This window comes from Tyto alba, unplaced genomic scaffold (genome assembly GCF_018691265.1).
Source record: "Tyto alba isolate M040663 unplaced genomic scaffold, T.alba_DEE_v4.0 Super-Scaffold_45, whole genome shotgun sequence".
In the NCBI taxonomy this organism is placed as follows: Eukaryota; Metazoa; Chordata; class Aves; order Strigiformes; family Tytonidae; genus Tyto; species Tyto alba.
The window spans coordinates 1542446-1555610 of record NW_024881321.1 but is presented as its reverse complement, the minus strand read 5'-3'; the positions used below and the strand labels follow the sequence as shown (position 1 = coordinate 1555610).

General features: G+C 50.7%; 1 protein-coding gene across 3 annotated transcripts in view; it reads left to right on the top strand.

Moving 5' to 3' along the window:
- The window catches only part of WDFY2 (WD repeat and FYVE domain containing 2), a 69902-nt gene extending 58299 nt beyond the window's left edge, over positions 1 to 11603 (top strand). For 2 of the 3 annotated variants that reach the window (XM_042806082.1, XM_042806083.1), the window contains 7 exons: positions 59 to 171; positions 1103 to 1229; positions 3062 to 3167; positions 7452 to 7553; positions 9175 to 9305; positions 9773 to 9881; positions 10518 to 11603. In XM_042806082.1, coding sequence (XP_042662016.1) covers positions 59 to 171; positions 1103 to 1229; positions 3062 to 3167; positions 7452 to 7553; positions 9175 to 9305; positions 9773 to 9881; positions 10518 to 10547 — 718 coding nt within the window. In that variant the 3' untranslated portion in view covers positions 10548 to 11603. Of the gene's footprint in view, positions 1 to 58; positions 172 to 1102; positions 1230 to 3061; positions 3168 to 7451; positions 8631 to 9174; positions 9306 to 9772; positions 9882 to 10517 lie in introns of those variants that run through there. The other variant, XR_006166789.1, reaches the window with a different exon arrangement.
- Positions 11604 to 13165: the final 1562 nt, after the last annotated feature.

Sequence of the window (13165 nt, the reverse complement as noted above, 5' to 3'; positions counted from 1 at the left end):
ACGGAAGGAATGCAAAGCTTGTATAAACAATGTCTTTTCCTCAGCATTTATCTATCAGATTTGATGTGGAAACCCGGCACGTGTTCGTGGGTGATCATTCCGGGCAAGTGACCATACTCAAACTGGAGCAAGAGTCCTGCAGCCTTGTTACGACATTTAAGGGACACACAGGTGAGGCCTCGGGAGGAGACCCAATCTGGTTCTTCATCTGTGCTCAGTGTCATGCTGGCCTGAGTCTCCTGTGAAACGCTACGATGACTGTGTCAGTCTATAGCACAGAAGGGGGATAAACCTCAAACTGTCACTGCAGCTCAGGGAAGTTCATCATTTATTGGTAAAAACAAGAGTAATCAGACTTCTGATCAGAAAATTTCCGTAGCAGAAAGTGTCACGACCAGTAGTTGCTAATTAAAGCAGAGTGAGACTAGAACGAGTTGTGGTAATTTGGGGGAGGGGGAGAGGGGAGGGGATGGGACAGGAGGGGAGAAGGATGCTCCTCTAGGAAAGACCCACAGTGGTATACACTTTTGCCCAAGTGGAATGGGCACATCTTGGAGGCACTCACTGCTTGTTTCACTGCTGGGACTTGTGCCCCATCACACTTGAAAAACAGCAACCCTGGGATGTGATCCTGCCACCTAACAGAAGCAATGGTGGTCATTCCTCACCATTTTCTCTCCACATCCCTCCTCTCTGACTGAGCACTGACGGCTCAGCCACGAGGTAGCACGAGGTAGTTCAATCCCTGTGCCAGGATACGGTGAAGATGCCCATAACATTCCGCACTTGCTTCTCCTTTGTAATCTCCTGGGAATGATGGAGATGGAAAGCTGTGTAGTCACACCATGACCATACTTCTACCAGGCTTTACTGCTCAGTGGGTTCCTGCGTGTGAGTGGCAGTGGAGCTCTCTGCCCACAGAAGAGCAGGATGGGGCTTCAGTCGGTTTTCTGGGCTGTTTTCAGCTAGCAAGCTGTCGTGGTCTTTGCTGGAGACCTGCGTTTTAATAACTCTCCGTATTTTTGGTTGTGTCTTTTTATTTAGCTACGTTCCTGTCTTCCCCTTTCTGTAATGCAATGACTGTTGTATGCTTCTGTTTCAGGTGGTGTCACTGCTCTCTGTTGGGACCCAATACAGCGAGTGTTATTCTCGGGCAGTTCTGATCATTCCATTATAATGTGGGATATTGGAGGGAGAAAAGGAACAGCCATCGAGCTCCAAGGACATAAGTATGTTCAAAGCCCTTCCTCTTGCTTTCACGGGAGAAAAGCTAAAGGCAGAAGCCACGTTTGGAAACAAACAGCCCAAAAGTCACAGTCTTCACATGCCTCCAGCTTGTATGCATGACCCCCTGTAGTCCATATACAACTAAAATAAGTTGCTTATAGTAAGTTTTTCAGAGTTGGGCCCACAGGCTGGTTGGAGGGTCTGCGAAGGGTGGTGGAGAAAAGCGCAGTATCTACAGTCCTGAATGTGTTACGCCAGAGCTTGCACCTTTGTTGGAAAGAGGGTCTTCAAATGAGGACAGCTGCAGGGAAATTCTTGCTTTTTGAGTGTCAGGGTATTTGCTTCCCCTAGAGGGAGCATCAGGCTTGGACAATTAGTGCCTTTTTCCTCCACGCTAACATTCCATGCCAGAATTCTACGGTCTGAATTCTAAGTAATGTGCTTTACCCACAGGGGTTCTCACCATCTCCTCAACGCAAAGAGGCTTCATCTTTGCATGTACAGGCCTCACATTTGCATCGCATGGTAGATGTCTCTGAAGAAGCCTGTGCTGGGTGTTGAGTAGAGATCAGAAGGGCTCTAGCTGCAATGACCTCCTAGCCTCTTAACGCTGGCAATGCAACAAGTTTTTTTTTTTTTTTCAGCGTATTGGGAGTACATATATGTGGGACTTGCACACCAGACTCGGGTCCAGAGAGGCAAAATCACACAGTGGTTTTGGTCTAACAGTTTCTTACCTATTCATACATTACTTTTGAGTGATGCTGCGCTCTGCTGAGCTGTTTGAATGCCGCTGGGATTTCGGAGCACTGCAGAGCTCTTGCTGAAATTCCCAGATCACCCGCGTACCCCTACCAGTGGTGCTTGCTAATGCACCACTGCTGGATTTATCGCTCTGAAAATTAGTTCTCCTAATACAAAGTTAGCCTCTGGATCTTAATCTGGGGCGCAGCTGTTGGCTGGCACTGTACAGCACAGAGGCTCGGTCCCAAGGGATTTAAGAAACGTTCCACCTGCTGGTGCTGCTGGCCTGGGCAGGCTGTGTCGTACCAAACTGTCCCGTAAACACATTCGCCTCTGGGCGGGCAGCCTCGTGCTCGAGCAAGTGTGCTGGCATGAAAGTCCTGTGGATAGACACGACCAGTGATGGCAGCAAAGAAAACCAGATGTTGTGCGTTATTTCCAGTCGCTGTGTGCTCAGTTACTCTCTCTTCATAACTTCGTTTTTTACAGAAGAGTGTTGTATGGTCTTTGTTTCCAAGGTTGTAAATAGCTTGAGATGAGGCCTGGTTTTCTGTTTTTTATGAAGGAGTGAGCACAGCTTTGGGGGTTTAAACTGAATTATTTTTCCCATGTTGCTTTTTTTCCGTCAAAGAAGAAGCAAAACCACCTAAATCTTCCACCTTACCTTGGGAAGGATTAGGAACAATTTAGTGCTTCCTAGATTATTTCTGAAACTCTCTATCCTTGTTAGCGCTAAAAGAAAATCTTCAGTGCTTTGTTCCTAGACGTTGCAGAGGTTTGTAAAAACGAAGTTGTTACTGATTTTGACAGAAAGGTACCTCACCGGGGCGGCGTTCGTGCATCCTCAAAGAGGCCTGGAGCTGCAGCTCTGTTCCAGCTTCCTGGTGTGGCTCCAACCTCCCATCTTCGGAGCAGCAAAAGCAGCTATCAGGACGGGTCTTTGCTTTCATGTCTGCTGCCCAGATGAGCAACACCCTGGTTCTGGTCCCAGCTGGACAGCAGAGACTGATTTGCATCCGATGTACATCCTGTGCTTACTTGTGTACTAGCCATAGATGGTTGATCAGTAACTGTTCTGTTTCCCTTTCAGCGATAAAGTTCAGTCTCTCTCTTATGCTCACCATACTCGGCAGCTCATCTCCTGCGGGGCAGACGGGGGAATCGTCGTCTGGAACATGGATGTTGAGAGGCAGGAGGTAGGTACTCGGTTCTTGTCGCTTTGATCTGAAACAAAGGGACCTGTCTAAAATGTGCAACTTTCAACCTGAACAAGAGCGTTCCAGGCTTTAAAAATGTTTTTGGACGTGCTCCAGTTGTTATACAGCAATTATGCTGTGCCCTTGATAATATGGTACCGGGGAAATTGGCTGGCAGAAAATGTGTATTAAGTAGGCTGCTAAATGGCTCTTACCCTTTACATTGCTGTGCCAAAAGACATCCTCTGAGGAGGGTGTCGTGAGATGCTCTGCTTTGTTTTCCAGCACATCATGAGAAATATTATCAGCTCAGAGGTAAACGGAGGGATTGATTATTATTAGGGGGTTTGAAGAAAACAAACCAAGAAAGCTCTTTGTCATCTCTGGAAACCTGGAACCCAGTTGTTTTTCTCTGTTCTTGATAAAAAGACATTTAAATAGGGCTTCCATCTCACCCGCTACTTGGTCTTGCTTCCCTCTGGTGTAACCACACAGTAGCGGAGTAGACGATGACTTTGCCAATCCAGAAGGTAAGATTTCCCCCACACTCTCCTAATTGCTTTTGTGCCAAAGAATGTAAAAGTGGGTGCAGAAACGCACGGCGGGCCTCGGGCGCTGTGGGGGCAGCCCTGTTCGGCAGCCCGGCGCGTCCCAGTGGTGTCAGTCAGGGCAAACCTCTGCCCCGTTGTTGTGGTTTGGGCCTGGTTGGCAGCCAACCACAACGCAGCAGCTCTCTCTCCCTTCCCCTCCGGCAATGAGAAGGGACAGAGAGCCAGGCTTGGGGTTCAAGATAGGACTGGGATGGGGGAAAATCCCCCTTTATGATCATGAGCAAAGGCAGACTCGTTAAGGGAAGGAAAAAAACCCATACATTTATTACAGACACTAACAACACATAACAGAGTAGGACAGTGAGAAGCATTGCCACATCTTGAGAACACCTTCCCCCCACCCCTCCCTTCTTCCCGGGCTCAGCTCTGCTCCCGATATCTCTACCTCCTCCCCCAGTGGCGCAGGGGCAGGGAATGGGGGGTGCAGGCAGTGCTGCCACTTCCTTCATCTTCGGTGAGGGGAGTTTCCGGAACTTGTTACCCCCTGCTCCATCGTGGTCCCCCTCTCACAGCAGACAGTCCTCCACAAACTTTCTCCAACATGAGTCCCTCCCACAGGCCGCAGCGTTCCCCACACTGCTCCGTCATGGGTCACTAACTTCCTCCGACTGGATTCCCTCCCACGGCTGCAGCCCTTCCTGAGCTGCTCCGGCGTGGGACTCCCCCGCATGCTGCAATCCTCCCAGCACTGAATTACAGCAGTGGGGCTGCCTTTTCCCACAAGACCCCGGCCTTCTTCGGGCACAGCACCTTGGTTATTCCAAGCAGAAGCCACAGGCCATAAATCAGTGTCTGCTCCACCGCAGATCTCCATGGGTGGCAGGGGGGGGCTGCCCTGCCGTCTCCCCACAGGATACAGGGGGGTCTCTGCTCCGGCACACCTCCCCCCTCCTTTCTTCCTCCGTTCCCCCACTGACCTTGGTGTTCATGCAGCTGCAGTGACTCCTCCTCACCAGTCCGACTGCCCGTCACCACGTCCCTTCTTAAATACGTTATCGCAGAGGCGCAGCCGATGGGCTCAATTTCCCAAACAGAAGTGGAGCTGACTTAGAGCTGGGGGAGCTTCGAGAAGCTTCTCACAGGGGGCCACCCCGATAGCCCCCTCCCCTGCCACCAAAAAACTCCACCACTCACTCAACCCAGGACACCCGTGTTCCTGCGGGGGGCTAGGGAGGCAGCCTGGGGGCCCGCGGTGGGTAGGTCTGAGCAAGGCTTTTGGGCAGCCTTGGGATTTCACCAGCTTTGCTGGTTCTCGCGGGGTTTGGGCCTCCCCGGGTTGCGTGTGTCTCCCTCGAGCAAGGAGGAAAGCTAAGTGGAAAATTGGATTTCAGAAAACCCTACTGAAGTAGGCATAGTCAGGAACCGGAGCTCCGTTTTTTCTGTGAATTAGCATTCCAGTTGGCTCTCTTTAATTGCTAATCTACTGGCCAATTATGTCATCATCTCCCAAAGCGAAATGAAAGCAGAGCGGCTTCCTCCTTCCCCGCAGATGTTTCCTTTTGCTGCAACTCGAACATCCAGAAGTGAAAACCTTTGTTTATTTTGCTGCCTTCAGAAGACTACAGTAAGGGTTAAGACTGGCTTGTCTCAAAACAGGTGGCAATGCTCTGAGAAGGCTGGCTTCAAAAGCGGAGGAAAAATAAAATTAACTAAATGAGGGCTTAGCAGCAGGTCCTAACGGGGTGCGCTGCCTTCTCTGAGCACGGCTGTGTGGGCTTGTGCATGTTATCGGGAGGGCAACAGGGCGTTCACGGTGCTAAACCACCTGCAAAACATGAACTTTCAAGATTTTCATTATCAAGCCTTGGGTTTGGGTCCTAGATCATTTTCTTTTGGATTTTGGCTTCGGTATTTTTGCCCTTATTTAAGGGTTTTCTCCATGCCACGCGTGCTTGGAACCTGCTTTTTCTGCTGTCAGATTTTCCCACATCTCCGAGATTGCATGGCGGTGAATTAAGCCATTTTAGCCATTGATTCCTTACTTTAATCTCTTTTTTAAAAAAGCTGTACAACGACATCATCTGAAAGATGCTAGAAGCTGTGCTTCTATTTGACTACAAAGCGGTTACTTGTCACAAGCAAAATTTCTTCTTCGTCTGTAGAGTTCAGATGCTTAAGAGATGAAAACTTACACCCACACAGACGTAAACCTTTAGACATTAAAGAGAAGGACACTGCTGTGGGTAGAAAAGAGGAGGATTTGCCCCAGCAGAATGAACGGCCCTCAGAGTAGCTGGCAGAAGAAGCTGAAGCAGGTGGTTGCTTTTATTGCTGAGGGATCAGAGCTATCCTGGGAGCTGAGGGTCTCCATCAGCCTTACCTTATCTTCACCTGGTTTTTGCATTATTTTTAATTTTTACCCTCAGCTGCGTTTCTTACCACTTTAGATTGCAGCACACGGGAAGCCAGGAGCTCTGATAAGACAACTGCAGTTTGCTAACAGCGCTCCCTCACAAAGTCTTAAATGCTATTTAGTGTTCATTTAATCTCGGGTGGGGCTGGGGGGAGCGTGTCGCGGGGGTGCTGCGGCGGCGCTGGCAGGGCTGTCCTGGGCTGGGCTCCTGTCCTGGTGGGCTGGGAAAGGGAGCAGAAATCATCTGCTGGGAAGGAGCGTTGCTCTTGCCAGGCCGGGTGAGGACAGCCAGCCAGACTGAGAGCCGGCTAGAAAGGCGTCAGGAGCCAAGACTCTTCCAGAATCTCCCGGAAAGTCCCCAAAACGCCGTGGGGAGACGCACTGCGTGTCCCCCAGCAGCTCAGGGCAGGAGAAGCATCGGAGGAACCACGTGTCGGGGAGGAGGTTGTCTGCCCCCTCCACGCACACACCCCCCCCCATCACTTCAGGTGTTTCCTGAGCTCTTTTGGGGTCTGGCAAGGCTTGCTTCCCTACGGGGTGTCTGGTCCACGCTGCTCTGCACAACAAAACCTGGCTGCAGGAGAGAGAAATGTCTGTAATATTGTCTTTCTTTTCTTTAAATCTTCTAACCTGCTTTAGCCACAGCACAGTGCTAGGAAATAGAAGACCTTCCATCATCTTTGTGTGAAAGCAGGGAAAAGGGCTGGTTCAGCCTTTAGGCCCGTTTGGGCGAATCTCGCCTTTCTCACCCCGATGTGTGATTTGTAGCACAGATACCTCTGACAGTAGGAATGCCTCTTACAGTATTAAAGAAAGAAAGAAAAATAATAAAATTTAAAAACCCCACATCGGCATTTCAGATACTTTTCCCTTCCCTCCAGATGAGTGGCTTGGCTATTGGAAATACTAATTGCCCCCAGTTCCCACCAGAGGCAATAGCAGATGGCAAATGCTGTCCAGACAGGACAGGACAGAATATTTTTTTATGCTTAACTCCAGACTTGGAGAGGTGGGCGAGGCTTGTTTGTTCCTGGGTAATTTTTCCGGTCTTATAATCGAACTCTGCTTGATCATTTGGGTGAGAAGTGTTCCTCCTGCGTCCTTCAGGGCTCCGAGCTGAGCCAACAGAGACGTCCCAGGGAACAATCAAACTGGCATCTGTGAAAATGGGGATTTCCAATCACGTTTTGTTGGCCACATTACTGTACCCCAAGAATATCTTTCTTGTCCTGCCTCTAGGCTCCATTGGAGGCTTTTCTGCTTGTCGCTCACTCCCACTTTGCATTTATATGTATGTGTGTGTGTGTGTGTGTGTTGCAGACTCCAGAGTGGCTGGATAGTGACTCCTGTCAAAAATGTGACCAGCCTTTCTTCTGGAACTTCAAGCAAATGTGGGACAGTAAGAAAATAGGCCTCAGGCAGGTTTGTATGCGTCCTTCGGTGTGTGACCATGGTGCAATGAGGCTTTTCTCTCTTAATAGAACGTGGTATTTTTTTTTTTTCCCCTAAAGCCTTGAGAACTTGCACTTTGTTCTTTCACTGAGTGCTTGGTAGTGGGACAGTGGGCCCCCCTCTGATGAGGCTAGATTTTGTCATCAGGAGGTACGCTCTTCTCCTTTCGTCTGTTTTTTCCTTCTTTTTTTTTTTGTTTGGGTTGTTTTGGTTTGTTTGGGTTTTTTTTTTTTTTTTGGTTTGGGTTGTTTTGTTTTTTTTTTTTTTTATTTTTCAGCCAGTCCCAATAGCAAATGCATGTAATAGGCCTTGGGCTGAGTAAATTGTTTTGGGGCCTTCCATGGCTTTAGCCGTGTGGGAATTTGCTTATTGTTAGTTGAATGTGTTGCAGAAAGAAATTTGCAGCTGATTTTTGGAGGTTGTGCTGGAACCAAAGCTGTTTTCAATGAAGCTGGATAAACATCTGTAACTGCTCAGGCTGTGCTGGAAAAGGCTTTTTGGTCTGCTTGGAACACGGTGCTGCGTTTCCCTGCCCAGCGGGAGAGGGCTGCGGATTGCAGCCTTTTGGGGAAGGGGCGTAAAAATGCTGAGAGGGATGTTCTCGTGGAGGGTGGGGAAGGCAGGTGGCTGGGGCAGGGCTGAGCTGCAGCTTTGTAGGTGACGCTCACCACCGCGGAGCCTGGCTGTCCCGTGGCTGTCCTGCAGCCTTGCAGCCCTGCCCGGCCAGCGCGTGGAGGAGAAGGTGAGGCAGGTAGCGTCAAAATGCCAAAACCACCAGTGCTTGTGGGGCTGCAGATGGGCAGAGGAGGCGACGGATGGTGTAAGGTGGTGGGTGGCTATGCCGAGAGGCTGGGGTGGGGCCCCAGAATGACACTGTGTTAACGTAGCCCTATCCCACCTCGACTTGGAGATGGCTTAATGTGTCATGTGCTGCTGCGTGGTGGTGTCATCCCCTGTGCCCCCCGAAGTGAGACTTCCAGGGACAAGGAAGGGTAATTACAGCTCCCAGCCCTGCAACAGATGCCCGGCTGGCTGGGACGCATCTGGGTGCGTGGCAAGGTTCTTCGTCCTGTCCTCCCATCTCTAGCTTTGCTCGTGAAAAGAGGACAGCTCGGACTCCCTTCTCCTGCCTTCTGCCCTGTTGCAAACTCCCTGTTACCCTGGCCACACGCTGTGTAGAAGCCCTGGCCCACAGCCCTGCCCGCAGATGCCGGGTGGTTGGGGTTGGGGATGATTTCCTGGGTGGTGTGTGGGGTCACTCCGGAGCACGGGAGAGGGGTAGAGTCCGCCTGGCCTTGGCAGTGATTTACCTGCCGCTTCCCAGTGCTAGTGAGCAGCTGCTGCTTGCCCCAGGTGCTGGAGGAGGGGAAAAAAAAAAAAAAAAAAATAAGATTCCCCCACCTCTCCACCCCCTGCCATTTATTCTGAAGTCCTTGCCTGTTTTCCTTCCCCTTCCCAGGAAGAGTCACTTTCCCGTTTGCTGCAGCCCCAGCTGGGTCTTGCTGAAGTGAGACGGTGGAGCTGGGGGCGACCTGAGCAGTGAGGCGGGTTTGTGGCTGAAAATGTCTTTCCGCCTGTTGTCTCCTACCAGCATCACTGTCGGAAGTGCGGGAAGGCCGTGTGCGGCAAATGCAGCTCCAAGCGCTCCTCCATCCCGCTGATGGGCTTCGAGTTCGAAGTGAGGGTCTGCGACAGCTGCCACGAGTCCATAACGGAGGAAGAGTTGAGTGTGTGGGCGCTGAGCTGGCCTTCCGCTCCTGCGTCTGGGGGGGGTCCTGGGCAGAGGCGAGGCTCCGGGGGGGGGTGGTCCCCGGGGGGGGGGTGGTCCCCGGGGGGGGGGGTGGTCCCCGGGGGGGGTGGTCCCGGGGGGGGGGGGGGGAATGGTGCCCGGGGGGGGGGGGTGGTGCCCGGGGGGGGGGGGTGGTCCCCGGGGGGGGGGGTGGTCCCCGGGGGTCCTCCAGCAGGATGAGCCCCCCGCGGCGCCTGCCACACCGGGAGGGCCGGAGGGGGCTGCCACCCCTGCTCCTCTCGTGCCACCAAGGTCTCAAAGCGGAGAGGTCGCCGAGTTCGTGGCTTACGGCAGCATCCAAATACTTCTTTCCTTGATGGAGAACGTTTTTTTTTTTTTTTTTGGGGGGGGGAAACCTTGTAGTCGCAGTCCTTGGTGATTTTTGGACTTCTTTCTTCAGGCGGGCCCCCACAGCTACTTTCCACGACAGTAAGCACAACATCGTTCACGTACACTTTGATGCCACCAGGGGATGGCTGTTGACCTCAGGGACAGACAAGGTTATTAAGGTAGGAGCGAGGAGGTTGCTCCTTCCTCTCCCGTGTGGTTGCAGGGATGTCCTACCTGCTTTCCTCGCCCCCCCCCCACCTCCAAGAGACCACTCGCTGCTGGGCTTCTGCCCAGGGAGGACCAAGGAGGTCTTGGTCTGAGCAGTTGCTGCCTGAAGGGGCTGGGACCAGGGCTCACTGTAGCTTTCCCTCCGGGAAGACAAACTGATTTCAAACTCTGTTTGGCTCGATAAAGAAGTAGCGAAAATAAAGAATAAGTTTCAAAAAAAGCTTGAATATTAAAAAAAAAATAAACCCTCGAAACATGTTATGATTCTGCTAATCGTTCCAGTTAGCAAGGTAGTTTGGGGTTTTTGCTTTCTCTTCAGGCCAGCTGTGAACCTGGCTCGTAAGGCTAAAGCGTGGTGACATACAGAGAGGGTCATTTGGTCAACCCTCCACAAGTCTGACACGAGTGCTGGAAAATCAAATTAAACTTCTTCAGACTTGCTGCATCCACCTCTAACTACATAGCCTCTCTTAAACAAACAAAAAAAAACCCAGACGATGCAAATTATTTAGAGATAACGTTATATACTATATTTGAATATATTTTGCCGTTATTCACCATGTTGTTATATTTTGTTACATTCACAGTTGTGGGATATGACACCAGTAGTGTCTTGATGGTACGTCAGTGGAGCTGGAAAGGTGATATTTATGGAGGAACCAGCTATCCTAACCCCAATCATACTGCAGAAGATAGGTAACGCGGGGTGCATACAGCAGATGAGAAAGGAACTAATGCGTTTACAGTGATTTTTGCATCCTCTGCTTGATCAAGGCTGAACATTTGCACGAAGACTCTTTCCACTTACGCTCGAAATACACGAGAAGGTATTTTTTTAACCAGTGGTTTGTACAATCTGCCTCCGGTTGTCTTGAGGTTGTTCGGGAAACCCGTCTGTGGTGCAATTTTTAGTTCTCTTACTTCATCACGTCAAGGATACTTGCTGCTTTGTACAGGGGGTTCTTGGGTTGTGTCTTAACCGTGCGAGTTTTCGGTAGCGACGTTTGGTTTGGGATGTCCCTGCTGGCCCCGCTCTCCCCGGCAGAGGAGCCCCAGGCGTGTTCCCCGGGCGCGTCGCCGAGGAGCTGACGCGCTGTTGCGATTCCTCAGAGGGCTCTACCACCTACTTATCCCAGCGGACAGCACCTGGAGAGCGTTTTATTGGGTTGTAGTAGCTAAAATCCAGCTGCCTGCCTCTTCCCTTGTTGCACAAGCTGCAAAGCCAGGGGGCCAGGTTGCTTAGCAACTAATTCCTACAAAAACTGCAAGAGTTTTCCAGCTCAGAGCGGTACAGGGAGCACACAGGCCTGCTTACCTTTGATGAGGCTGGCAGGCTGATTCAGATGAAACCGTTGGCAAGAGGAACTTTTGGGAGCGTGTGCATGCTGGGGCGGGGGGCGCAGATCTGAGACTGGTCGAGGTCTGAAAAGTCTGGTTTACCTCTACCTCTACTTTGCGCAGCAACATTTCAGCATTTATACCTGTCTGTGGTGTTGAAGATGAATTTGACTCCTCCTGTTTTCCATACGGTTAGTCATATTTATTTTTTAAAATGCTGATGGTTTTTATTAATTTCCTCTATAGACCAGAAACTGGTATTGCTGAATGATGCCCATTGTCCTGTTGTCACGTTTTACAGATTCTTTTAAAAATAAAAAGTATTTAAAAACCTGGATCGACCCATATTACCTCCGTAGAAGGACACTGTCAAGATAAATAAAGGAAAAAAAAAAAAAAAAAAAGCCCTTTTTTCCAAAGAGATCTTCTCTGTAGAGTCCATTCTCTTTTCCCTTAATCCATTTCAGTTTTTAGCATGCCGCTGACGATGCACTGCGAAGAAACTGGAGTGGAGAACAGAACTGCAGACCAGACCTAGGGCTTTCCTTCAGCTCTTATTTAAGCAGGCCTCGTGGCGTGTGGCTGCTGTGCCAGCACGTGCCCGGGGTGCTCGGTCTTGCCCCATTTTGGACTTTACTTTTCCCCTCTGAAGCGGGGAGGCCGTCATGTTTCCTGCTACAGAGCCCCTTGCTACCTAGAGAAGCTTTGTGCTTTTGCTGGAGTGGTAACGCCGGAAGAAAATAAACCTTCTCCTTTGTTTGTCCGGCAGTAATTCACTTTAGAGGAAACAAAAACGTTAACACAGCCCATGGCATTAATTCCAGACTGGTGCATTGCCGCCGTAAAAGGGCAGTGGGCTTCCACGTGCATGTTGCAGGACTGATACGTATTTTCAGGGAAAACTCTTTTCAAACATCCTGTAAACTGTGCTTTAGCTTTTTGCAGTCGTGTTCTCTGAAATGATGCCCCCTCGGTTTCCTGGTCCTATAGCCTGGGGTTGCTTCCCCTCTAGGCAGCATATTTTAAAGCATATTTTCAAACGTAATTCGCACAGCACCAAAAAGACTCTTTTTCCAGCTTGAGTGTTGATCGTTTTCTAAGTCTTCCCACTTTTTCTCCTGGAAGCTTGATGCTCGTTTCCTCTCAGAAGGCTTTTCATTACACCTTGTGCACGTTTTCTGATGGCTGAAGTGTTCTTGGCTGAGGAGGCCGTGCCAGATGAGCAACTCGCCTGCCACTATTTCATTCCAGCTGAAGATGGTGTATGAGACTTCGCTGGACTCTGCTGTTCCACGTTACGTTGGGCTCAGGGCTTTTTTGGCCGAAGACCTGCCTTGCTTTTCCTTGCAGGAATTATCTCCCCCGGCGTCGAGAAACACGGGAGCACCAAAGCGAATTTCAATCCCAGTTCAGCGCTCGGTCCCTGAGGAGATGGAGCAGTTGCACCAAGCCTGGGACTCCCTGCCTGCTGCTGCCGGGCGGGTGACGCTCGAACAAAGGTGAGGGACTGACTCCGGGGGAGACTGAACTTGGCAGCGCTTGGATGGCCCCGCAGTGAGCTCCTGGCCACCCCCCTGCCTGTGCCGAGGAGTCGTGGTGTCGGCGTTGCGTCTGGGTGGCTGCTGGGCACACAAATCCATTTTGCAGTTGTCGTGGTTTGGGCCTGGTTGGCAGCCAACCACAACGCAGCAGCTCTCTCTCCCTTCCCCTCCGGCAATGAGAAGGGACAGAGAGCCAGGCTTGGGGTCCGAGATAGGACTGGGATGGGGGAAAATCCCCCTTTTATGATCACGAGCAAAAGGCAGACTCGTTAGGGGAAGAAAAAAAGAACATACATTTATTACAGACACTAACAACACCTAACAGAGTAGGACAGTGAGAAGCATTGCCACATCTT